This window comes from Sylvia atricapilla, chromosome 1, assembly GCF_009819655.1.
Source record: "Sylvia atricapilla isolate bSylAtr1 chromosome 1, bSylAtr1.pri, whole genome shotgun sequence".
NCBI lineage: Eukaryota > Metazoa > Chordata > Aves > Passeriformes > Sylviidae > Sylvia > Sylvia atricapilla.
In genome coordinates this window covers 96,648,971-96,674,369 of record NC_089140.1, presented here as the reverse complement: position 1 = coordinate 96,674,369, position 25,399 = coordinate 96,648,971, and the positions used below count along the sequence as shown (strand labels likewise).

The 25,399-nt window shown below is 36.7% G+C and overlaps 1 protein-coding gene across 1 annotated transcript in view; it reads left to right on the top strand.

The window, feature by feature from the left end:
• The window catches only part of DOK6 (docking protein 6), a 244,943-nt gene that overhangs the window by 162,982 nt on the left and 56,562 nt on the right, over positions 1 to 25,399 (top strand). Inside the window, exon 6 of the mRNA XM_066328381.1 lies at positions 17,479 to 17,617. Within this exon, the coding sequence (XP_066184478.1) occupies positions 17,479 to 17,617 (139 nt within the window). The remainder of the gene's footprint in view (positions 1 to 17,478; positions 17,618 to 25,399) is intronic.

Below are 25,399 nucleotides of genomic sequence, written 5' to 3'. Positions count from 1 at the left end.
TAACTTCCTACCAGAAAATACAGGAGGACTAAAATAACTCAGATTTGAAATCCAAAACAATTAAGTTAAAAAAAAAAAAAAAAAAAGTCAAAACTCAAAAGCTTTTAAATACAAAACACTAATAGATTTTGCAATGTTCTCCATTTAATATATAGATGCTATTTACAATAGAAGTGTCTATTTTAGCACTGAAATACCGTTGCATCTCTCCCCCACCAAGGCTATTTGCATGAGCTAATTAAAAATGCTGAATCTTGACACTTAATTATCTATATAGACAGCGGAAGAGTGTTAAACGCTTCACAAAGGGCAATGCAGAAGGCCACGTTTTGCACAGGGAACCATGTAGCCAGCAAGAATGCTAAGCACTAACAAATCCTTCTTTTCTCCAAAGCTTATGAATGTAGGATCATCAGTTGAGGAGGAGGTTTGAAATATCCTTTATGCCAGGGCTGTATACTCTACAAACATAGAAGGAAGTAATCAAAATGCAAAGGCAGGAATTTGCACAACAAAAGAGCCTTGTTCATGAATATGTAGGAACCTGTGCAAACCCCTGCTTGCACATGCACACATGGAGCATTGCAGAAGCATAAAGGGGCATGGTTTTATACCTTTGTGGGCTTCATTGGTTGTCAGGAGCTCTGGTTCCTCTGCTGGCACACAGGTTTATTCTAAAGGTCATTTTATTGTTGAACAGTTGTCTCTTGTTATGTCTGGTGCAAAAGCAGTTGCAATGGAAATTTTATTCTTCTCTCAGGCTTGAGTCTTCATTACACTAAAATTGAGTATAGCTTGACTGTTGTTCACTACTCTTGAACTGAGAAAGCTGCTTTAGCAGGCTCGTCTTGGAAGGTTTTGCCTAACATTTGCCTAATTCCCCCTGTTCTTTCAGGCAGTGTTGATTCATTGTTCTCAGAAATAATAAACTCACTTGTAAGTAGCAGCTGAGGCCACTTGGTCTGTTCAGTCTTGAGGAAACTGAGGGGAGACTTCCTTGCAGTCTTCAACATCCTCATAACGGGAAGAGAAGGGACAGGTACCAATCTCTTTACTATCATGACCAGTGATGGGACTCAAAGAAATGGGATGGAACTTAATCAGGGGAGGATTAGATTAGATATCAGGAGAAGGATTTTCACCTTGAGGACAATGGCATAGGCTCTCCAGGGAAGTGATCACAGCACCAAGCCTGACAGAGTTCAAGAGGAGTTTGGACAATGCTCTCAGGCTCATGGCATGAGTTGGGGCTCCCTGTGCAGGACCATGAGTTGGACTTTATGATCCTGATGGGTCCCTCTCGACTCAGCATATTCTATTATTCTATAAAATACCTATTGGCATCTTTTTTTTTATTTTTGCTTTATAAAAATGTATTTCTGGAAAATGTGGGTACTCAGTAACTTCTTTGCTTCCAAAAGAGGTCAGCAGAGTGGTTTTGGCCATTACTGTCAGTCACAGATGGATAGTAGTTCCAGAAATACTTCTGTCTTCTGGACATAGTAATAGTGTGAGAGAAGAAAGTCTAGTATAGAAATTTCCATGGTGATTCTTTTTTTCAGTAGATGTATGCTAACTTTTCATTGGTAAGTTGAATGTCCTTACCAACAGAGCTTTATATGTGTGTAAGTTATATATATACACACATTTCCCCACATACTTAGGATATATGTGATCTCATGGCACTCAAGACTGTGTTGGAATGTGTAACTGTGGAGGTTACTAACTTTTTCTTTTTTTTTTTAATTTATGCAGGTTCTTTTTACAATTTTTGCTTTCAAAAATTAATCAATAATCATGAAAATAATATTTCCATCTATTGATTAATTATTAATTTCATTCATTATGTCATTGATTAGAAAAATCTGCTCTTTTGTAAAAAGCTAGATAATAATATTGTCAATCAAAACTGAGACAATAATACTGAAAAAACCCACTAATGGAGGCATTATTTTGCAAACCAGACAATTTTCTTGAACTGGTGAATAACTGGGATGTTTAGGTTAAAACCCTTAAAACATGGTAAATAACTCTGATAATATATATTCTTCACCCTTCTCAACAGCTGCACCTTTAGTGAAATTCAAGTTATTTTTTTAGAACTTTTTCTACTAAGATGAATACACACACACACAGAGAGAAATATTTTAATGACATGTAAAATAATATAAATGTTTTTTTCCAATATGTGTAAATATAAGTAAATATGAAGACCTGAAAGAACTATCCAATTGACCATTCATGATTTATTGTTTTAATTTTTTAAGTAGTGCCTGAATACAAATCCATGTGCTAAATTTCAAGTTGTTTTTTTTTTCCACACAGCACTTTGCTAAGGAGAAAACAAGGCTAATAATTGAAAACCATGTCACAGTCCTCCTAGAATTACCATACTTTATATCCCCCTCAAGTCTTTTATTGCAACTAAGTGTCCTCTCACTCTAATTTAAATTAACTAAAGAACTATTAAAATATTGTCACATAAGGGAGATGGAGAGCACTTTACAGGCAGTGCCTGCTCAGTGGCATTCTGGAAAAGTCAGGCTATTTGGTCCCACCGGCTCCTTTAATCTTCCACTTATTTATAAGGTACCAAAGGAAGGTTTGCCCCTTAGCCCCTGTAGAGGAAATGCTATTAGCTACTGTGTTCCTCCTAATGGTACTTCTTTGCTATCACAGTAAGTTATTACTATTATTGCACTATTAATAATACTGTACTCTGTGGTGTGTGATTTATTTCTGCTCTGAGTGGTCATTTGTCACATATTTTCTAAAAAGCTTCCATCTTATTAGAAAGAGGGGAGGGAGAAGTAGCATCTAATGGAATCTCTCAATCTCTGCTGCTCCAAACATCGTTTGATCTTTCTGACTTTTTAGAAGAAAGCTCAGTCAGTGCTATAATTCACTGAAATCCTTCATCTACTTGATTATCCTGTCAGTGGCCAAAAAGTCAAATATAACATTGTATTCACATGGCTTGCTTGAACCAGTATATCTGAGCAGATTTTCACCTTTTTTTACTATTTTTTTCTAATAATTCTCTGTCCAACTTGAAAAATATCCCCTCTTTAAAATCATGCTTTAAGTGGTTCCTGATACACTTTCTGAAAACAACATTTTGAGATGAATGAGAGGAGGGATTTTATTTACCTGAAATGGCTGAAATTTCATCTAGTTGATTATAAAGGTAAATAGACATTGTCATCACTTATTACATTTATTAGTATGCAATACTTAAAAGCTCAAAAACATTTGAAAATGTCTGACCATAAGTATCATTTATGGTCAGGAATGGGATTAAGGGCATAAAATTGTATGGTCTTGGGAATGATTCAGTGGAAAACCCTGAAGGACTTTCAGATGAGGGTGCCAATCCTTTATTTAATGATAGAAAGGCTGGATCATGTGTATCTCTGCTTATCTCAGAGTGCTGCCACTGCCACCAGAGAACAAAGAGCTACAGCAGTGATGCAAACCAGCCTCTGAAGAGGACCCAGGCAGGAGTGTGGTAAAGGGGGTTTGCAACACAAAACAGCAAGTGGACTGGCTTACTGGGACTAAGAGAAACTGAAGAGATTGGTGAAAATAGGAGGGAAAATTTGTGGGGGTGGGAAAACAGAATGGGTTAAGCACATGGAATAGGAAATAAGAATGTGGTAATTAAATACAAATGGGCCAGTAAGACAGAAATTGATAGGGAGAGACTTCCTAAAAAAATCCAGAAGGTGGCTGAGTTTGGAAATGTGTATCATTTAAGGAGCAATATTTAATCAGAAAGTGTGGAAGATATGAGCAAAAGTAGCAAGAAGATGTTGTCCAGGGTAAGTGTTTGTCATTAGCAGATGTTGACAACACAACTACAAATACTTCATTTCACAGGTACTTTGTCTTTTTTTACCAGAAGCTTCTTTAAGGCCCATGAGACCAATTTCTCAGAGAAGGGGGACAAAAAAGAAAAAATCAGTATGATTAGCTCTCAGCTTTAGAAGCACAGATGAAATGGAGGACAGCCAAGAAAAAGTGTTCTATGCATGTGAAAGTAGTGTCAAAAGCTCATAAAAAGGACTGTCAGAAAAATAAAAGCAGAAATAGCAATATACAGAAATGAAAATGTATATAAGCATTCATCAGAAGACTAAGATTTTGTCTATGATATAAAAAGTACCTATAATATAAATGTTCCATATTGACAAAGTGGGGAACACTATAAAAGGCTTTTCCAGTGTTAACAAGAATATTCAAAGTGGTTTTAATAGCATGTGTGAAATAGTCACAAACATTCCCTAGCTATTATGTATAAGTGTCTGGGAAAGGCAAAGTCACCTTTTGCTACGTAAGAACCACGAGTATACATTATGTATCATTCTGCACATAAGGGATTTATATCTTTTCTCTTTTGCCACCAATACTGCTTTCTTTTGGGGCAACTGTATATAAATTTTTGGTGAAGCAATAGGTATTACGTCTATAGTTCATGAGGTATGTAAACCTGGCGTACAGAATCATGGACAAGAAGGAACTGGAACATTCCAGTGTTCTGAGCAATTCCATGGCTGTTATAAATTTCTTATAAAAGTATTGCTAAGTCAGTGTAGAACACTGGAAGCCTAAACTCTGGAATATTGAACTAGACAAGTAAATTCCAGTGTAAAAGAAGCTTGTTAGTATTTTTTTTTTTTTTTCACAGCAAAGGATGATTGCTTTTTTCATTTTGCTTTCAAACAATGCCCCAAATTCCCTGGGCAGAGAGCAAGCATGCTGTGCTTAAAATTTTATGCATTAGACAAGATGGATCTCATGCTTTTAGATTATACTATCCCAAATTTGTTTTGCAGTGTTTGTTTTTCCTCTTTTCTGGTAGACTTGTAAAGGTGCATTTCTTGTCAATTAATAGTATCTCAATGCTCTGCAGAGAACTGGTCTGAGGGAATATTAAATGCTGGCATGTTGTCACAGTGACCACAGTTCTCGTCATTCTTGCTTAAACCTCTTCACTTCAAGCAAAATCTTAAGAGAGCATAAAATATGTCATTAGCCAGTACAGCATCCGTAGTTTCACACAGGACTCATAGTAGATACTCAGCAAAAATAATCTAATCAGCATAACTGATTGATATTAATCATAGGTGGAGATGCACATTTATCAAAACATCAGAAAATGGCCATTTCATCCCATGACATTTTAGACAGGAGATATTATATGCGGTACTATAGGAAAATATGTAGGGTGCCCAAGTATGTAACTATAAACTGTAAATAATGCTTTCTGCCTTTTTTCTTTCATCCTTTTATACTGATTTCCTGTCCTTTTTCAGTATGATCTAAACTCTATGATTATTTGTGATGATTTTCTTTCACAGGACTCTCTTCTTAAAATTCTTTTTGTTTCTATACTTCTTTTATCTACTTTTACCTTTTCCTTCCCACTTGTGTAATTGTAAGAAGTGCCTGTTTTGATGTAACGACATTTTAGGTAACTATTCTGAGGATATGAAACATTTTGAGGATTCTCAAGATGTTATCAAGCTGCCACTTACCTGAACACGAACTAAAATTGGTTTTAGTTATCAGGCTAATGAGAAAATCTTACAGAGAGATTTTCTACTGCTGGAAAGGACTAGCACCAGAATGTCTCATGCACAATCAAACTTGGAGTCAGAGATGCCAGGTGAATGCAGTGGGAGTTGTTTGATGCATAACAGAAATGCTGCTGTTTGCAATTGGGTGAACAGGGGAAATCTGTCTACTTCACTTCTGCCTGGCTTGTGTCAAAGAGGAAAAGTTAAAGCAAGTGGGAGTGAAGTCCTGTTTCCTCACTAAATTAGTACCACACATAGAAAGTCGGTGCAAGTTCAATGAATTTTTAATGCTTGTGGTGGAGGGTTGTACATTTTCTGTGATTACTTTTTGATGTTATTGCACACTCAGGTTACCACTGAAGGCTTTATTTGACCACTGGTGTCAATGTACATGTCTAGCTAAAGTTCAAGCCAGAACCACAGCCTTCAGCCAAGATCTTCAATTCAAATTTAGTGGCTGAGAGGTACGTCTTTGGATTTTTTAAACAAATCTCTGCCTCGTCTCATCCCTGATGCTATTGCCTATCCCTGGGATTGCTGCTGTGTCAGGATGCTTCCAAACTGGAGTTGACAACCCACCACTTCTGAAATTAGTGTTGATGAGTCCTTGGATGCTGTTAGCATATGTTAATTACTCATTAGTGTATGTACATAGCATGGTGAGTGGACGGCTGTGAGTGCCCATAATATTTGCATATGACATTCTGAAAATTCCTCTGTGGCCACAGTGGTCAAAGCAATATCTCTTATACCTTGAAGGTGGATTGACATTGAGAGAAGACAGCAGTGCTTAAATCCCCACCACAATAAAATCACAGTGTGCTGAAAGCTTCAGAGAAATGACTGACCATAAATGCTTTAATGGCCAAAATCACTCTTTGATGGTGCATTTAAATAGGGAAGTGGTGGGAGGAACACTTGAAATGCTTCTGTTGAAGTAGTCAAAAAACTCAACATAGAATGCTCAGGGTGCTACTTTCATTATTTCTTCACACTTTTTGTGATCCACTTTTAAAATGAGAGAATGCAGCATTCACTCTTCATAACCTAGGAAAACTAAGATGTTTTCGATGTTTTGGATGCATGTTAAAATTATGCCTGGGACTACTTCACCATTTTTCCAGTTTCTATGGCTCTAAATGTGACACTGTATTAGTTCCTTCATAATTTTTACTTCTATTTTTCTGCTATTATTCATCAATCAAAAATATTAATTGAATTAGTTCATTCCTGTTTAGCCCTCCAGAAATTTCTCTTTCTTTCCTCATGTGGATATACTTTGATCAAAACACGGGAAATACCTACTTTGCATGATAGCAGAATAGAATGGCAGAAACACAGCATCTGCCTGCATTCCAGAAGGCACATTCCAATAGCATTAAATCCACAGATAAGAGGTGGATTTACCACCTTTATAGGTGAAATGGGAAGCATTAGAGAACCAATGCACCTGTAGATTATTTCAATGTTAAATTCATGGTATCCTACTTATAGGTATGTGCAGATGCAAAACTGGGGATTATTAAAGGATTGGAATCCCAGGATCACAGTATGGGTAAAGTGGAGGTGACCAACTTTTTTAACTTATGTTGAGCATGATCAGGTATTCCAAATATTATGTGCAGGGTCACAGCTTCTAAGCAGCTCAAGTTTCTCAAAGAAGAAAAAAAAATTAACAGATATACCTATTCAAATTTGATCCTTGGATATTACTTTTCTAACGTCTGTTAGCTGGCAAATGTCTTCTTCTTAAAACAGCACTTCTTCCCGAGAGAGGATTGAGTTAACTTCAGAATTATGTCTCATTGTGTTTGGAATGAATGCAGACTCTAGGGAGTATCATCTGACAGAATTTCCATCCCCAACACCCTGGGCGAGGAATAGTCCTGAAAATAACAGTACTGGAGGGCTCCAAAAGGAAAAAAAAAAAATTAAAAAAGGGAGAAAATAAAGATCTTGGGTCACTAAGTTTTATTGCTTTTCTTATAGCAAGTAGTGATGTGCTGCCACAGGGCTCTCGTACTATTACACTATCATTTATTTTAATCAGTAATGGCCTTATTTGGGTTTTATATTTAACATTTTTATATTTGTCAAAGTCAACAGTATTCATGTAGATTAAATGCTCTTTCCCCTGTGTATTGCTCCTAAAGACACTGAAAGAAATTGAAAAATAATGTTATGGGAGATTTGTCTTTGTTGGGGAATAATAGCTTTTAACATGATTGCAGAAGTTCTGTAGAAATATCTGTATTTGCATATGATCCCAGATTCCAGGACTTGGAACTTGTAGCTTTCTCATTCAAAAGTGAGATGAAAAATAATCGCCAAACCATGATGCCTGAAAAGGTTTAGTCAGACAAATTTAGCTTATGGTAGTCTTTGCAAACTCTTTATCAGACCAGCATTTTTCATAAGTGTGTTGTACAGCCAACAATAACTGCTCCTTCTGTACTAAAATGATGATACTAATATATGAGTTCTTGGTTTATCTTTCACAAAGCTGGTAAGAATGGATGTTTGTGCCATAATTAAAAAGTATTAGTTAATAGTGTTAAAAAGTATTTCATTATTATCAACAAAACCTGAGCTCTTCAAATTAACAGAACTAATTTTCTAAACAGCATTTTCCTGTCTGTTCTGTTACATAAACCATCAAAAATGCAAATGTGTTATGTATTTAAGAACATGTCAGTGGTTGGCTTTATTATGCTCTCTTCATTTTTCAAAATTGTGACTTTTTCTTTAAAGAAAATGTTAGTGTGTTGAAGGTCTCCATAAAGTGGGTTGTTTCATATATACATATGCATTAATTACCTGCACTGATTTCTTAAATTATATGAACTAAATACTAACACAAGAAGGTAACTTGCATGTGCAAACTGCAGCCTGTGGGACTGACTTATGTAGCATAAGTTCATAGAAGGCTGTCTCCTGTGGGAGGGATCCCGTGTTAGAGCAGGGAAAGAGTTTGAGGAGCCCTCCCACTGAGGAGGAGGAGGGGAGTGGCAGAAAAAATGAGTGTACGGAAGCCCCCTTTCCCCAGCCCCCTGTGCTGCTGGAGGGAAGAAGGCAGAGAATCAAGAATAAAACTGACCCCAAGTGGATAGATTCTTAAGATTTGGGTTTACTTCTCATTAGCCTGTTCTAATTTGATTGGCAATAAATTCAAATACTCTCCCCAAGTTGAGTCTGCTTTGCCTGTGGCAGTAACTAGTGACTGATCTCTCCCTGTCCTTATCTCAACTCAGACACCTTTCCTTCTACTTTCTCTCCCCTGTCCAGCTGAGGAGTGATAGAGTAGCTTTGGTTCTCACCTGGCTTCACACCATAGCTTAGTTTCTAGGATCTAGGAAATAGAAAATAGACTCTCTGCACAGCATGTTTACTATTACATATGGACATATTTCATAACTGCACGTCAATCTCCACATTACACCTTTTTATTCATGACTTCAAGTCCAGTTTGCTGCTTTTATGCTGTAACCAGCATTGAGAATTATTTATTATCTTTAATTCTACAGCACTAGCTAATTTTATTCTGACGTATCAAAGTAATTAATATAAATAAGAATATTTTAGTGATAAGAGTGGGGATGGTTAGGTAGCAACCAAATAAAAGTGATCTGAAATAAGTCCCAGATAGAATCCTCCTTCTTATCAAAACTGAACTGCAGGAAAAAAACTAAAGTATACCTTTTTCCACTGTGATAGACAGGGGTAAACCCTGTGGAAATGAAATAGAGGATTATAGTGGTAGTGGACAATCACTGATGTAGTCCAGACAAAGTCACAGCCCACTTTCAGCACTTCCATTAAGCAAAAAGTGGAAAGCATTTGTCACGAAGAAATGAGTTGATGTCTGTAGTATGCTCCAGTGGTCTAAATGTGCTGTCACACAGTGCATCACAGAGACAGTGGCTGTAGAGGCAGCACAGTCAGTGAAAAAAATAAAAGTATCCCAGGAGGAATAATTACCACCAGTTCTGTTGAGAAATGTGTCCTATTGGTCAAAACAAAGAAAACCATGCTTTCATGAGAAAATTTTTGTGTCTGATATACTACACTACTTACATGGTTTCTGATTTAGGCAGAAAAAGAAATAATGTTATAATGAAAAAATACTATTCACTCACAAAGTGAGTCCCCTATAAGTCTCTCCATAAGAAAAAAAATTTTTAGGGTATCACATCTCTGCTCAGAAAGACTAGCAGTGTATTCATCAGACTAGTACGTAAGATTTTTGTTACCATGACTGCATATAAGATCTTTAAAAGATTTGTGACTTGGAATGCATTAAGATCTTCTAGATAATATTAGAGAAGGACTGCTGGATTCCTCTGAGTGGTGGATTTCCACCTACCTGGCAGCAAATCATCATCAATCATTTCCACTCCATCTGTGAATGTTTTCCTTCTCAGAATTGCAAAGTGTTTCTATAAATGGCCTTAGCAGGAAAACTACACTGAGAGCGAGGAGATCCCTTAGTGCATTTAGTTGAAAACACAGGATGACTCAAGAAGCATGAGATCTGACCTTGAACAATCTTCAGGGCTAAAGTCCATGATCAAGCCATATCAGAGGTGTTATAATATTTTAAGTTCCCTGTATCAACTCAGGCCAGATTCAAGGATGTTCCACTAGCTCTCACATAAGCGTATTCAAGAGCAGTGTAAAGTTTCCCCCCTCAGCTGAAGTGTAAAAACGTGACAATAAGTGTCATGGAGGAATGTCTATGGCTGGCAATTAGTAGATAGCATGCATAATTGCTTTTTTCTTGTTGTATATTCTTGCTGGTAAATAACCGTGATTAAGGAGGGCAGACAGACTCCTCATATGTCAGAACATTTTCACAATTCGCTTCTCAGATCATAAAATTTCTAGGATATCCTTTTGACACTTCAGATAAAACTCTTAAATGCTGACAGCAAGACATGGCAGTTTCAATCATTATTCCCACAGGGAATGTCTAACAGACCTCACTCAGATTTTCTGTTTACTCCTTCTGGATGTTGCACTTAGTATCACTGCTGTGCTTCACCTTGGTGATCTTCATTTCCCAAACAGAGATTTTTCACAGGACTTTTTCCCTACTTTCACTGACCTTGTCCCAGCTTTGGGTCTTTCTGACCATGTCTGCTGCCAAAGTTGCATACCTGAATCGTTTATATTTTGTAATAATGGTCTTCTCTCTGCTTCACCCATAGAACTTTCCTAGGTCTCACACATCTCTTGTTTATAAAGTTACCTTTTTTCCTTATGGATTCCCCCTGCAAAGTATCCCTTTTTTGCCTGTTCCATAGTAAGTTAGAAATTTTTAATAAGGATTTCCTTTTTTCTGCCTTTGTTTTTCTATCCTTTCAGCATAGAAGTTGACTCACAATTCCATAAAAATATGCACAGTTTATTTTTCAGTTGTCTTGATAAGTATTGCCAGGCATAAAGGGAGCTTTTTATCTAAATATGCTCCTGTCATAAAGAGTTTATTTGCTTTCCTCCCTTTTTTTTTTTTTTTTTCTTTTTTTTTTTTCCTCAGGAAAGAACAACTTTGGCAGGAAGCAAGTTAGCATGTGTTAAAGGCTGGAATGAGCAAAGAATTTGGACCCTCAGGGAAGTTTTGCATTCATTTTATAGTGCTGTCTGCAGCTTAGCTGGCCCATCTTTAGTGTATGCTGTGTGTATCGTCCTTGCACACAAAGAAGAAACAAGATTTCTGTCAAAATGGCTTAGCTCAAGTTAAGATAACAAAAAAACAAGGAAAGAACAAAAGTTAGATACCACAAGAGAGATAGTGTTTGTGTGTCTCCACTGATAATCTAATTAAATTCGAGGCAATATTGCTAGTTTCCAGCACTTTTTAAAAAATCAAAGCTGTAGCAACACACAAAATAAGTGTCTCAGTTCAGAATTAGATAGTGCATACCAATTAGTTTTTTTCATGACTGACAGCCACAGCTTCAAGGCTTTAAAGAAAGGCTGACTTTCATCTACGACTTGTCTTGGAAGCAACAGACCCAGGCCCATATGTGCCATCTGATTACCTTCTTTGGCATACAGGAAATGAGCACTGGATAACTGAGCACTTGTGAGGTGGATCAAGGCAGAGCTCAGAGGTCATGATCAGAGGAGTAGAACCCAGTTGGAGGCCTGCAGTCAGTGGCATTCTGCAGGGATCAATAAATACTGGATCTGGCCTTCTTCAGCTTGTTTCTCAATGACCTGGTGAAGGGATAGAATGTACCCTCAGCAAGTTTGATGATGATGGTACAAAACTGGGGGAGTGGCTGATACAGCTGGAGGCTGCCATTAAGTGGGACCTTGGTAGCCTGGAGAGTTGATGGAGAGAAACCAAATGAGGTTCAACAAGGGCAAGTGGAGGATCCTGCACCTGGGGAGAAATGACCCCAAGTCCCAGCACAGGCTGGGGACTGACCTGCTGGAGAGCAGCTCTGCAGAGAAGGACCTGGGAGCCCTGGGGGGTGACAAGCTGGCCCTGAACCAGCAGTGCCCTTGTGGCCAGGAGGGCAAATGGGATCCTGGGGTACATTGGGAAGAGTGTGGACAGAAGGCTGAGGGAGGTGATCCTGCCTCTCTACTCAGCCCTGGTGAGGCACATCTGGAGTGCTGCTTCCAGTCCTGGGCTCCTCAGCACAAGAGAGACAAGGAGCCCTGGAAAAGGGTTCAGACGGGGTCACAGAGATGATTTGGGGTCTAGAGAATTTCTCTTATGAGGAGACACTGTGGGATCTGCAGCTGTTTATTCTGAGAAGAATGAGAGGTGTTCTCATCAATACATACAAACATTTCTAAGGCGGGTGCCAAGAGGATGGTGTCAGACTCTTTTCAGTGGTGCTCAGTGACAGGACAAACAGCAAATGGCCATAAACTGAAACACAACAAGTTTCACCTCAGCATGAGGAAGAACTTCTTTACATTGAGGGTGGCAGAGAACTGGAACAGGTTTCCCAGGGAGGTCATGGATTCTCCCTCTCTGGAGACATTTAAAACTCACCAGGACACATTCCTGTGTCACCTACTCTGGGTGACCCTCCCTTGGAAGAGTGAATTGAACTAGATGATTTCCAGAGGTCTGTTCCAACTCTAACAATTCTGTGATTCTGTGATTTTATGAAACTATTTTTTGGGCCTCGAAGTGTCTGAGTAAACAGCTCCTCTCTTTTAATGAAATCATTTTTCAAACTCTATCTGTGGAGTATGCAACAGCAATTACATCCAGTTTGCTACTGGTTTCTGGACATTGCATACTCATGATCTGTTCTCATTTAAGAATTTAAAACCTATTTCTATTTCAAGAACTAGAAATGCTAAAGTAAGATAGTTATTTATTGCCGATTAGTTATTAATATCTATAGTTATTAGTAGCAATTAGTTCTTAATAGTAAACATTTTTATGATGGTTTTTCAGTTTCTATTTGAGGATGTTTACTGCTTTTTAGTTATTTGTATTTAATTTGATATACTTCTGCGTATATAAATCAGCCACAATTTCTTTAATCCTTAATTATTTGTTGATAAAAAGAAATAATTCAAATTCATTAAAAATTAAATGTAGATATATGAAGAGCTAAGGTTTTTCTACTTACAATTGTAAGTTATCCTTTATTTTAAAACAAGGAAATAATTTTTCTGGGCATTTCAGTTTTCATTCAACCTTCATTTTTTGTGAAAATACATTTTACCCCTAACGGAAATAGTGAAGCTGATATGTCAAATACTTGTCTTCTCATGAAGTTGCTGAATATTGCACTGTTAAACTTTTAGAATATTTCACCCATGACATGACAGCATGAACTTCTATCTGGGAAAAATTTCTTTTTGTAAATTGTGATCAAGTCAATGAAGTTTCTTTTTTGAAAGGAATTCTGCATGGTTAATCTACAGTATCGATTCTTGTCTAAAAGACTGAAGTTACACAGTGAGCAAAGGCAGTGGGAAACCATTGTATGAATTTGGGAAATGTTGAAAAATGTCTGGCAATAATGGTGGGAAAATCTCTTTGGCTTGAACAGAAATTTTACCTTCAATAAAAGCAAGAATTTTCACTGTTGATCTCTGAATCCAGTTTGCCATAAGCCAAAAGCTTAGCTCGCACATTCTGTTTTTTCTCCTGGTTCTTGAGGCAGATCTGCTAATGGTGATAGTAGTGAAAAGCTGTTGCAGTATTTAAAGATTTTTAAAAATTGCAACTATTTGCAGCACTGTTTTTCTATTGGTGTCACTGTCTGTCCAGTTATATCATTCTTTAATTATATATGAAAAAAATGCCCTTTCCTATTTTGTCAAAGAACTTCATACATTTTAATGCATTGAATCCTTAAATATCTTAAAGCATAGGTTAATGACATCCCTGTTTTAAAGCTGAAAAACACAGAAATAGATCAACATTTTTCAAGCACCCACAGACTGCAAGTATCTCATAAAAAAAAAAGTATACAAGAACAGTGACTTTTTTTTGACAGTGAAGGTCATACTGAGTTGGTAGGGCTGCATTGCTTAACTGTGACAGTAGCAGGAAAGAAGAGGCCCAGACCTTTGTCCTGCCTTTTCTCAAAAGTGATTTTAGGGCATATAAAAGTTATGAAAATGTTATTAAATTGGCAACTGATCAACCATGGATGCTTTGAAGAGAGAGAAATTAACAACACATTAGCAAGGCTAAACCTGAAATAGGAACTTTGTAGGGACAGTCATCTGGCATCTAGAAGGGCAATAGAGATAACAGCTTTTTGTTCTACTGGCTTTGTTTGGACTACAAATAGAACAAGACCAGTCTTGTTTCTGCTCATGGGCTTGTCTGTTCCTGTTGGCCAGATATGTAAAGGTTTTCCTTTTATGGCAAAACTCTTAAGCTTCGGCGAGCACCCTTTCCCTTTCCCTGTCCATCTTCTTCATTCTTAGGAGTGCTTCTCTTTTAGTCTATGTTTCCTTGTTCTAGAAAGACTGAAACTAACCCTAATGAGGCTACTGATCTTGGTTTATAACTAGAATAGATCAGAAAAATAGACAGGACTAGACTGGACTGGACTAGACTAGACTAGAAGGTCTGGACTCAGATTTTCACTTGAGTAAAGGAATAATACTCTAAGAAGATGAACAGGATAAACTTATTATGGCAAAGGGATTAATCTCCTTGGGAGACAGATTTTTCATACAAAGTTTAAACAAAAGAAAGAAAGTTTTATGCTAACAATTTTTGCTGCTTTCACCTGTTTCAGATGTGCCAAGTAACAACTGCCTCATTCTTTGGGGCTTGAAGTCCTATTAAACTTCAAGTCAAGCTAGGGGAATTTCGCACTTTAAAAAAAAAAGATGCCCATAATTCTCCTTCACCTCCAATTTTGAGCAGCTGTGTGCACACCATCCATCATTAGCCAGAGAAGCCTTCATGGGGAGGCTGGTGCCAATGGCTTTCCGGCACTGGGGTGACATGCCCTCCACAGCTGAGGCTGGGAAGCAGGGCAGTGTCCTGTGCAGTGGTGAGGGGCCAGGGCAGTGCCACAGCCTGCACCAGTGCCTCCAGCCAGAGACAGACCCTGCTCTGAGAAGCACTGGGGATGGTTGGGTTTTGCCTGGTGAAAACAGGCAACTAACTCCTGAATGTTAATCATGCCCCATTGCCTGCTTCCCTGTTTTTATCTCTGTAGGATTTTTCATCCTCTGAAAACAACAAAAAGATTATATTTTCCTTCAGTTTCTGAAACCCCATCCTTATTTCCAGACTTTCCATTTCACGCTGTTTGAATTTTATTAAGATCTCTTTACACAAAAGCAGAGTGCTGGCTATATGATGCCCTGAGGGATCTAAAAGGCTGCTGCCATAATGTCACAAAACTCTGGGGACATTTTATTTCCACCAGAAGTTCTTTGGAGGACTGTGTCTAAGGATATAATATATCTTAAATGTTTACAGCAGGGATCTTGGTCTCTATTGGAATTTAATACAAAAAGCCCTTTTTCTAATCTCTTAATTAGCACATCACATTAACACTGATTAAATAATACCTATCTATAAAATGAAAAAAAAAAAAAAGCTGGTATTATTCCAGAATTATGGATAATATTGTGAATTATGTATTCTTAAGACTATGAATTTCTTTTCAATACCCTAGTTAATCATTACAAAGTACTTTCACCAGGTGTTTTCCAGAAGCAGCTCTGTTTACTGTTTCTGCCTCCGATACTTTCTGGTTTTCCCAAATACAGACATGCATAAGTTCTTTGTATGAGGCTCACAGTAGCATGTTTCCTCCAGTGAACAGGAAAAGATTTTGTAAGTGCTAATAAGGTTTTATTTTCACTGGTCAACTTTGAAATCAGAAGTAACTGCTGAACTCTCAGCAGTTCCTTACATAGCACAGCAGTCCTGTTCACATGACATTTTTAATGAATTCATTTAGGAAGCCATATTCTAATTTGACAAAAAGAAAAGTCTCATGAAAAAAGGTATTGTCTTTTCAAAAAGCTGCCATATAATTGTGTGTGTGTGCATGTAAAATGTGTAGGACATATATTTAAATTATTTATTATTATTTTATTATTTAATTAAAATAATATAGATATGTATTTTCATTTGATGGGGGTTTTTTTGTAAAATTTAATGCATGAGTAATCCTACAGAATTTGGGATGCAAATTCTAAAGATAATTATATTTTAAAACCCATTTGAATGTTGAACTATTTGGGAAATATTTTTCTAAAATGTTTTAATTCTCTATGTTTTGGGCTTTCCTGCACCATGCTGAATATGCTGGGAAATAACAAAATTTGATTTCCTTAAAAATAATGTAAACATTCATAACATTTTAAAATACCATAACTGGTATTTTAAGGCAAATCAAAATCTCTCTATTGTTGATGCATGTTATGCATCAGTAACTCAAGTCAACAGTTTTCTGTCGCAGATAACTGAAAATCGTTACAGGAGGTATCAGACCAAATAAAAAGGATTTTGAAATTCCATTTCTACTGCAAGTAGTCTATAAAAACATGTAAATCAGATACTGATAACATAATGGAACTAATATAAGTACACTGAATTGCACCACTGGTTAACAGCATGTACGTCCTACAAGTATTGGGCACACAGCAATCTAACATTATTTCCTACTCCTATTTCCTGTGTTTCCCAGACCTTTTTGTCATTGTATTTACTATGTACCACTCTTCTTTCACAAAATAATGCCACACTGATATCACAGATAAGGATAACAGCAGTTGCTCTCTCAAAAGAAGAACACAAATTTTAGTTCTGGGGGGGTTCTTTTTTTTTCATTATTTAATCTTCTTTTGCAACAGAAACTGTGTCTATTCTCAAAAGGACTGAATGGCTTTTGTAATTACCAGGATAGCTTTGGATGCTGCCTTACATAATTGTACTGACAGGGGTAGTAATAATTTAACCCTTTTAATGCTATCTTTCAATACATTACCATAGTGGCATTTTTAGTTGGCCAGTGTTCTCTTAAAAATGTCATCTTTTCAAAGTCACAATGTAATACGTATTTCTGGCATCAATTGGTTAAAATAATTAAATTTAGCTCTCACCTACTGGTGCAGACATTTGGAAAAAATGACTGAAATAACTGACTCTCAATTACCTCAAGTTTTTATTCCATCCTAAAGCTTCTTTTCACTATCCAGATGATGATTAAAACAGAATTGAAAAAATATGTTAATGAAGTTCTGCCCATCTCTTGGAATATGTCTCTCTCCGATGGTAAAAATAACTGCAGGTGTTAGGTGTTTGGAATTTCAGAGTTTAACTACATCTCTAAATTTAGCATTTGCTACTGTGAGGTATGCACTTTTTATAATAGTTAGATAAAAATTACACAATACTGATTGTTTTTCTTTCTCTTTTGCTTAAATCTCCCTGCAGGATGTGTGACACAGGAGAAGGGCTGTTCACCTTTCAAACACGAGAAGGAGAAATGATATATCAGAAAGTCCATTCTGCAACGCTGGCAATAGCAGAGCAACATGAAAGATTAATGATGGAAATGGAGCAGAAGGCAAGGGTAAGGTCCTTTTGCCAAAAGTCTTTAAACTTATAAAAACTGGTAATAAACCAAATCCACCAAAGTTGGTGGATTCAACTGTAACGATTGTGTCAGCTGAGTGACTAAGACAAAACAAATTCCAGATCCATGTATTTTCATGGTCAGGGATCCTCAGTGTGTTCTGTACAATGATCTTTTGCAGATGACTTTTTGGGACAGGGGATATCATTAGACAAGAGATCCATGGTTACGTTCTCTGAAATTGTGGTTCTGTTACTCAAAGATTAAACATTTAGCTGTCGTGTTGACTACTGATGAATGAGTTTTAGTTGCTCCTCATGGCCTTACAGGTGTAAAAAAGAAAACAGTATAAATACTTCTAGGTGATGGCAGACATGTTCTGTTTTTCTTGACCCCTGAAAGGAATTATTTCCCCTACACTGTAAGTAGCAATGCAGTTGAGTTCAAATGGAGCTATTTTATTATTTTGTGTTCAGAATTTCCTGTTTGCACAAGTTGCATTTAAGTGACTCTTGTAGAAAAATTTGGAGTTCTTCTAAGACAGCAAGAAAAAAGCTTTTCCTGTATGCTTATAAGTACAGATAGTCTTTAATGATTGTTCTGGGAAGCTGACTTTCAGGCCAGGGAACCTAGTCTGCATGCTTTTCTTCTGAGATGACCATGATTCTCTGCATATCTTCTCCCTTATACAGAGATTTCAGGTTCATTGTGGTATTTCCTTCTTTTCCTCATCCACACTATGTGCCTCCAGTCACACAAACATGACTTATATGGATCTCTTCCCCACACTCCAGCAGTGTCAAACTACCTTTCTCACTCTCCTGAGACAAAGGCTCTTGCAAGGATCAACCTAAGACCACAGTGTTCAACTTTTCTTAATTACTCCTCAGATAAGTCAGAGAACCAATCAGAGAATGTTAAGGGATAGAACTGGACCTTAAAGATAGTCTAGTCTCAACTTGCCCCACTGTGGGCAGAGACACAATTTTACTTATTCACTGAAAAATAAACTAGAAAAATACTTAGATTTCCATGTCAAAGTCTGCTGTGTTGAATGTTCCTCTCAGACTTTGTATGTCTGTTATGAGAACCTGAATTGGAAAGCCATAAAAAGGTTTTGATGCTTTATGAAAAAAAGAAGATAGGTTTTTCCATAAAATTAGACTAAGTAGGAGCTTTTGCATAATAGTTGAGGTGCACAAACTTGGGACAGGAAATTCAGTAAGAGGAGAGTTTACAATCAAGATTGATAAGGAGCAATTGCTGGAAAGCCCAACACGAGGTATAATAAAAGGAAGACTATGTGAAGTAGTAGATCTGCTGGCAAAAAAAAAAAAAAAAAAAAAAAAAAAAAAAAAAAAAAAAAAAAAAAAAAAAAAAAAACCACTGCTTTCTGCTGGGCAGAAAGTGATTGAATAAGGGGAAAAAGCAGAAAAACCCATCACTATTTTATTATGTGTTTCCTTTTAAAGTGTCTACACCAGTAACAGAAATTATTACATTTTTGTGCTGCTGTAATAAAGGCTTAGACCAGGATCATACAAGATTTTCCTTTTCCAGTACCATCACTTTCAGCTTTTCCACCCATCAGTTAGCAGCTTTGCTGCTTTGCAAAGCCATTTCCATCCTGCCATCAGATGACTTCCTTGAAACCATATTTAGGAAGGCTGCGGCCATATGGTACGTAATACCAAACTCGGAGTGAGAGCAGGCTGAGAAATAGAAATGACTCACCAGACACACTGTGTGTGATGTTCTTGTCTCCTGGATGAGGCTGCACTGTGATCTGCACAGGGGCATCAGGAGAGGCTCACAATGGCTGCTGTGGGCTGTCCAAAAGAGGCTGAAAGACCTGTTGATTTTATGCTTCAGCTAATAAACTAATGTTAGTTTGGATTTGGAAACTCTACTGCTTCTGGCTGGTGTGATGCTGAGCATTTAAGGGATCATCTCTCATGAGGTTTATTCATATTAGAAACAAAATGTAAAATATCAAATAGATTAAGTACATGTTACATTCTATTTATCAAGTGTTATTGTATCTAATTCCAACAATTTCACCAAATACCTATGTGTATTTTTTCCATAAGATCTGAAATTGAAATACAAGCAAAAGAACATTTTAGGGGGTCTTCTTATCTACAGATCTATATTTGGAGGATTTTGCTCTTTTCTGACCCATTCTATAATGAACAGCTCAAGTTTAACAACGTTGAATTAAGTCTTTCATATATGTATATACACATATATACATACATATATATATATATATATATATATATTAATATTAGAGAGTATTTTACAAAAAAAAAAAGATATGCAACAGTAATGATTACTTTTTTTCTTCCAATCACTGGAAGTCATTTATTAAAGAGGACTCCTGTGAATATTTGTGTTGTGTCCTAAATGTTAATGTGTTTCAAAAAATGAATACACTGACACTTTGTTTAATTTTTACCAGCTTATAATAGGTTAGAATCTAGTATAAAAAATGAATACAGCTTATAAAAGAAATTAAAGTGATTTTTTTTTTACCAGAGCAACCTTGATGAGCTCTATAGATTATGATTACCTTTCAAAGTAAATATACAAAATGCATCACCTCAATAACACAAAAATAGCAAAAAAACCACAAGTACAAAACACACAAACCCCCTCCCAAGAAACAAATTCTAGTAGAAGAATAAAGGTATTGCAGAGAGCCACAGGCCACATTTACTCCATTTATGGAGGCCCCTGCACCAAAAATTCTGTTCCAGAATGCTAAACATAAAATTCATTTTTATGCTAAAAAATCTTCTGTTCAGGCCAAGCACCATGCTGGATAACTGTTAATAAGAGAGACACATGAGAAGGAAATGAATTCTTCCCTTTACCCTTGAAGGTTCACGGGCTGGAAGCAAAAATGTTCTGTGGCAGCTTGTACAGTACCAAATCTGCCTTTTTGCCACCTCTAGCATCAGAAGCCAAGTCAGTTTAAGCAGGCAGTCATGTGCACACTTTCATCTTCTGCCCATTTTCCTTTTGAATTATAACACTGGAAGAAAGACCTGAAATATGAAATCAGTAGTCACTGGCATAGGTGTGAATTTGAGCTTGTTATTGGTTTTACTGAGATCAAAGCAGACTGTATTTTATTCAAAAAATTCAGCAAAGTGGACATTGATCTAATTTAGCTCAGGTGGTTTTCTTGATGGAATTTGAAAAGCTGTATTGGCAGAGTGATAACATTTTATGCTTGCTTTGTTTGGGACAATAACAAATTTGAGCCAATGCTAGTACTTAAAGTGAAATTCTTTTCAGGAAAATTGTTACCTGTCTATTCATTTTTTTCAGTCTTTTCTTTTTCAATGGATCATTGTAATACAGATGATAATTCTGTTTTGTAGTTGTTTTGTGGGAGAGAGGGCAATATTGCAGAGGTTTTTTAGTGGCTTTAGTTCCAAGACAATAAATTAAAAAGAGCAATGACAGATTTTCTATTTACATGCTTTTATTTTGTGTTGCTCTGTTACCCACAAGAGAGTTTCAGCAACTTTCCTTTTATCACCTGACCAAACCTCTTTTTTCCCCCTCTCCCTCCCCCTCTCTGCCCTCTGACCCCTTTTTTGTTTGTTTTTTCTCTGTAGCATTTAGAAGTCTGGTTGGATTGTTGGTCTTGAAATTACTGTGCAAAAAAAAAAAGAAAAAAAAATATCCTTAGGAATGACCTGTATCCCTAACCACAGGCTGTAGTCTGATGTTGAGCATTGAAGATGGGTATCTAACAGTCAGCTCTGTTCTCTGTCCCCAGACTGGAGTGCAAGCTCCTTCCACTTCCTTTCTCTTAACTTAAGTGCTTATCTGACTGAGCTAATTCAATTCGCTAGTTTGGAGAATAAAAAACAAAAATAAAAACAAAAACCCACCTAGCTAAAAGGAGCAAGCCTCTTCAGGTTTACCAAATTAAATTGGTTTACAGAGGCAGCAGCGAACCATGAGATCTTCTCAGTTGTGCTATCCTGAGGAGAAAAGGAAAAAGAATAATTCTTTCATAAATGCTTCATCTGAAAGAATGCTGAGTATCCTCCTCTTTGCCATCAGGAGACGATGTTTGGTTTGGTGATCTTTTTTTTAAAGAATCAGATGGTTTTTACACACAAGCATATGATGAGTTGGTCTCAGCAGCACTTGTCTGTCTAACCTCTCCACCAGGATGACAACATGGCACTGGAATCTTAATCTCTGATTTTCCTTTCTAATGACAGCTTTGATCTTCTGCCATTTAACTTCCACTGAAAGCACTTCTGATGTAGCTTCTGCCCTCACTGTTGTTGAAGGGTGGAAAATGGGAGGTTAAGAGCTGTAGATTTCCTATGTTATGACTACACATATGAGGGAGGAATTCTGAGGAAATACTTATACCTTTGTAGCTCTATAAATTACTTCTTTCAAGAGCTGCCAGTAAAAACTTATTATGTAATCTCAAAGAAATAAAAATTTACAATGTGTAAAACAATAAGCCTAAATAAGATGGCACTAAAGTGGATGTTAGCCAGCTGAACTTAATCAAACATCAGTATGACTGAAGTATAAATGCAGGAATAAATGATAATGGCCCAAGTTTCATAACTTATTATCTTTGGAAGTTTTCTATAACATTTGTTTTACTTTAGACAGAAGAGCTGAAAGCCATTTTAGATTGTGATCTTTTTAACATTTCCCAGAAAATAAACACCTTTATGAAACATCTGTATATTTCTATTCTCATTATTTACAAGTCTTATCTTTAAAATTCAACCTAATATAAGTGAAAGAGTCATCATGATAGATTTCTGTCATTTAAAAAGAAGAGATAATATCAATGAGTTTATGTGTTATTTCTTTAAAAGACATTAATAGCAGGGAAATAATGAATATAGTAAAAAAGACAAATATCAGGCAATGAAACTGGGCTTAAAGAGATGTTGAAGAGGAAGGTAGTTAAGAAGTAAGACTGAGAGTAATATTATTTTTCTTATAAGGATGAGGAAGGTGTTTCACAAGACTGGTCTGATAAATATAAATTATACTATTGTCAGACACAGTATTAATAAAAATCTAAATAGAGTTGAAAGTATTAATGTAAATTGTCTTAGAAAAAGGAAAGAAAAAATGACCGTGAGGCTGGAGAAAATAACAGCATGAGTCAATTAGTGAACTTTTAATTTTTCTTTGCTCTATAAGTGAGTCTGTGCTATCTTTATCTTCACGTGTTTCAAACCTGGCCACAAGATAAATACATGCTCATCAAACATTACAGGATCAAATATCAAAAAACACATCAAATATTCTAAATTCTAGTTTTAACATGATGGTTTCAATTTGAAGTATCCTACCTTTGCCACTGCATCTTCAGAGCCTTGACTGGTTTCCAGTTTTTATTGATATCTTTTTGCAGTGGTGTGCCTATCACCTGCTATTTCCAGTTGTGAAGTAGGGGAATTTTGGAGAGATAGATTCTGCTGACCTAACGAATATATGAAACGTTTAGCTGGATACATTTTACATATTTTTGGGCTTAATTTCCCCACTGTAATTGAATGTGTATAACAAAGATCTTTTATGTTGTAATTCTGCCTAAGTTGACTCAATTCCTGAATGAGAAACAGGAGAAGAAAGTTCTACAGTTCACCCAAAGATTATCCCCTGTCATGACACATTGGTCTCTCAGCATGTTTTCTTCTGTTTCCAAATTATCTGTAAGCCCAAGTACTGACATTCTGAATACATATGATGATTCATGAACTCATGTACTTTGTGCAGTTAAAGCATAGCCTCAGGTCAGTTATTCATGCATACATAGCTGAATATTGTTCTTTACTTCCTGTCTGAAACTATGCATGGTGTTGCTGTATAATATGTGTCTAGAAATTTTATAACCCTGTAAAAACCTGGTTGCTTTATTGCAATACAGAGCTGGTGAGTTGCTTACTTGGTTTTCATGGGTGTTGTGAAGCTTATTTCTATAAGAGGGTAGGATAGGATAGGATAGGATATTTCTATTAGAAAGGATCTACAATGGTCATACATCCAACTGCCTGATTGCTTCAGGGCTGACCAAAAGTTAAAGCACAATTTGGAGGGCATTGTCAAAATGCCTGTTAAATGACCATCTTGAGGCATTGACTGCTTCTCTAGGAAGCCTCTTACGAAATTTGACCATCCTCCCAGAAAAGAAATGTTCCCTAGTGTCCAATCTAAGCCTCCCTTAACACAGCACAACGCTCCAGTGGTCAGTCTGTCTGTGACTATCTATAAATTTTGCCGAGATTAACAACAACAAGAATTTTGAAATTTGTTTGTTTGTTTGTGTTTTGGTTTTTGGGTTTTTTGGGGGATTTTGTTGTTGTTGTTGTTGTTTTCTCTTAAGTCAGAATCTGTGTACTTTTTGGTTTTATTTTTGTAAACTCAATTCCCACAAGTAGCTGTAGTTTTCCATAGTATTCTTGGTCCATTGAGCATATAATGATATTTTTCTTTATTCTGATTTCTATGAGAATTTTTTAGAATTTTTCTAGACTTTTTTGTCAGCCTTCAGGCTCAGAAAACTGTGTGTGCTCAGATGTAATAATGCCTAAACTTACATCGCATATCTATTTTCAATATTCACCACTTCATAAGAAAGCAGAAAATTTGTGGATGTTCAGACTGGATGATAATTAATGATTCTTTCAAATAGACCTGTTTTATTTTCTGATTTTAAAGAAAATATTGTCTTGAATGTAGACTTATTTCACTGGCATTTCTTTGGGGACTAGTAGTAATACCCAAATGCTGCAGCAGCATTCAAAAACTATGCAGAAAGTGTCATTCACTTTCTAAAAGAAAATACCTCATCCCACTATGAAATTCAAACTTCCACAGCCACTAGTCTCCCATTTATCCTTTCCTTATCAAGTCAAGGTCTTTTTACCCCTCTTTCTCTGTCAACTGCAGGGTTTCATTGTGCCCCTATATGGCACCTTGCAGTCAGTAAAGAGGTGTAAAGTCCAGATTCTCCAAGGAACTCCGTAAGTGGTTGGAGTTCCTGGATCTTTGGTGTGTGTTTGAATGAAGCCATGGAATAGGGAAAGTCTTTACTATGGCAACGAAGGGTTTGTGCAGCTGCTCCTACAAAGTGATGGGGGCGGGACAGAGCTGTTCCTCATGTCACAAACACTGCAGACAACATAAAGGTTTGTGGGGTGTGTAGGTAAGTGGCGTGGGTAGGTGTGAGAGCAGAGCTGGGAAATCCTTACATAAGAGTGTGTCAAATATTTTGGTAGCGGGTGATGTAATTTAAATGCTGCTTTGCCATTTGGAAACTAAACTTGCCCTGGAGTTTTGAATGTTTTCAAAGTGGTAGTAGTCATGAAGGTTTTCATTCAGAGTATGGTGGGAAAAATTCAATTCTTCCTTTGTCTGACACAATTTTGAAATTTTTCTTAGGAATAGCAATAGGGCTGGATGATCTTGAACGCAAAAAGCTACTCTAAATCTCTCCTATGGACTAAACTCAAGTACCTTAGGACATGGATGTGCATCCTTGCTGAGAAATTACTCTCATTATTTTCTCCTTAAAAATTTCAAGAATATTTTTATACTGTAACCATGATCTTTTAACTTTTTATCTGGCAGGCTACCTAACACTCAGATTGAAATCTGCCTTACTGCTGATATAAACTATGAGCTCAGCCAAAATTTGTATTTAAAGCTTTGCAAAGGTGTCTCACAGCTGAGATGATACAATTTTTTATCTGCATGGAGCCTGCTCCATCC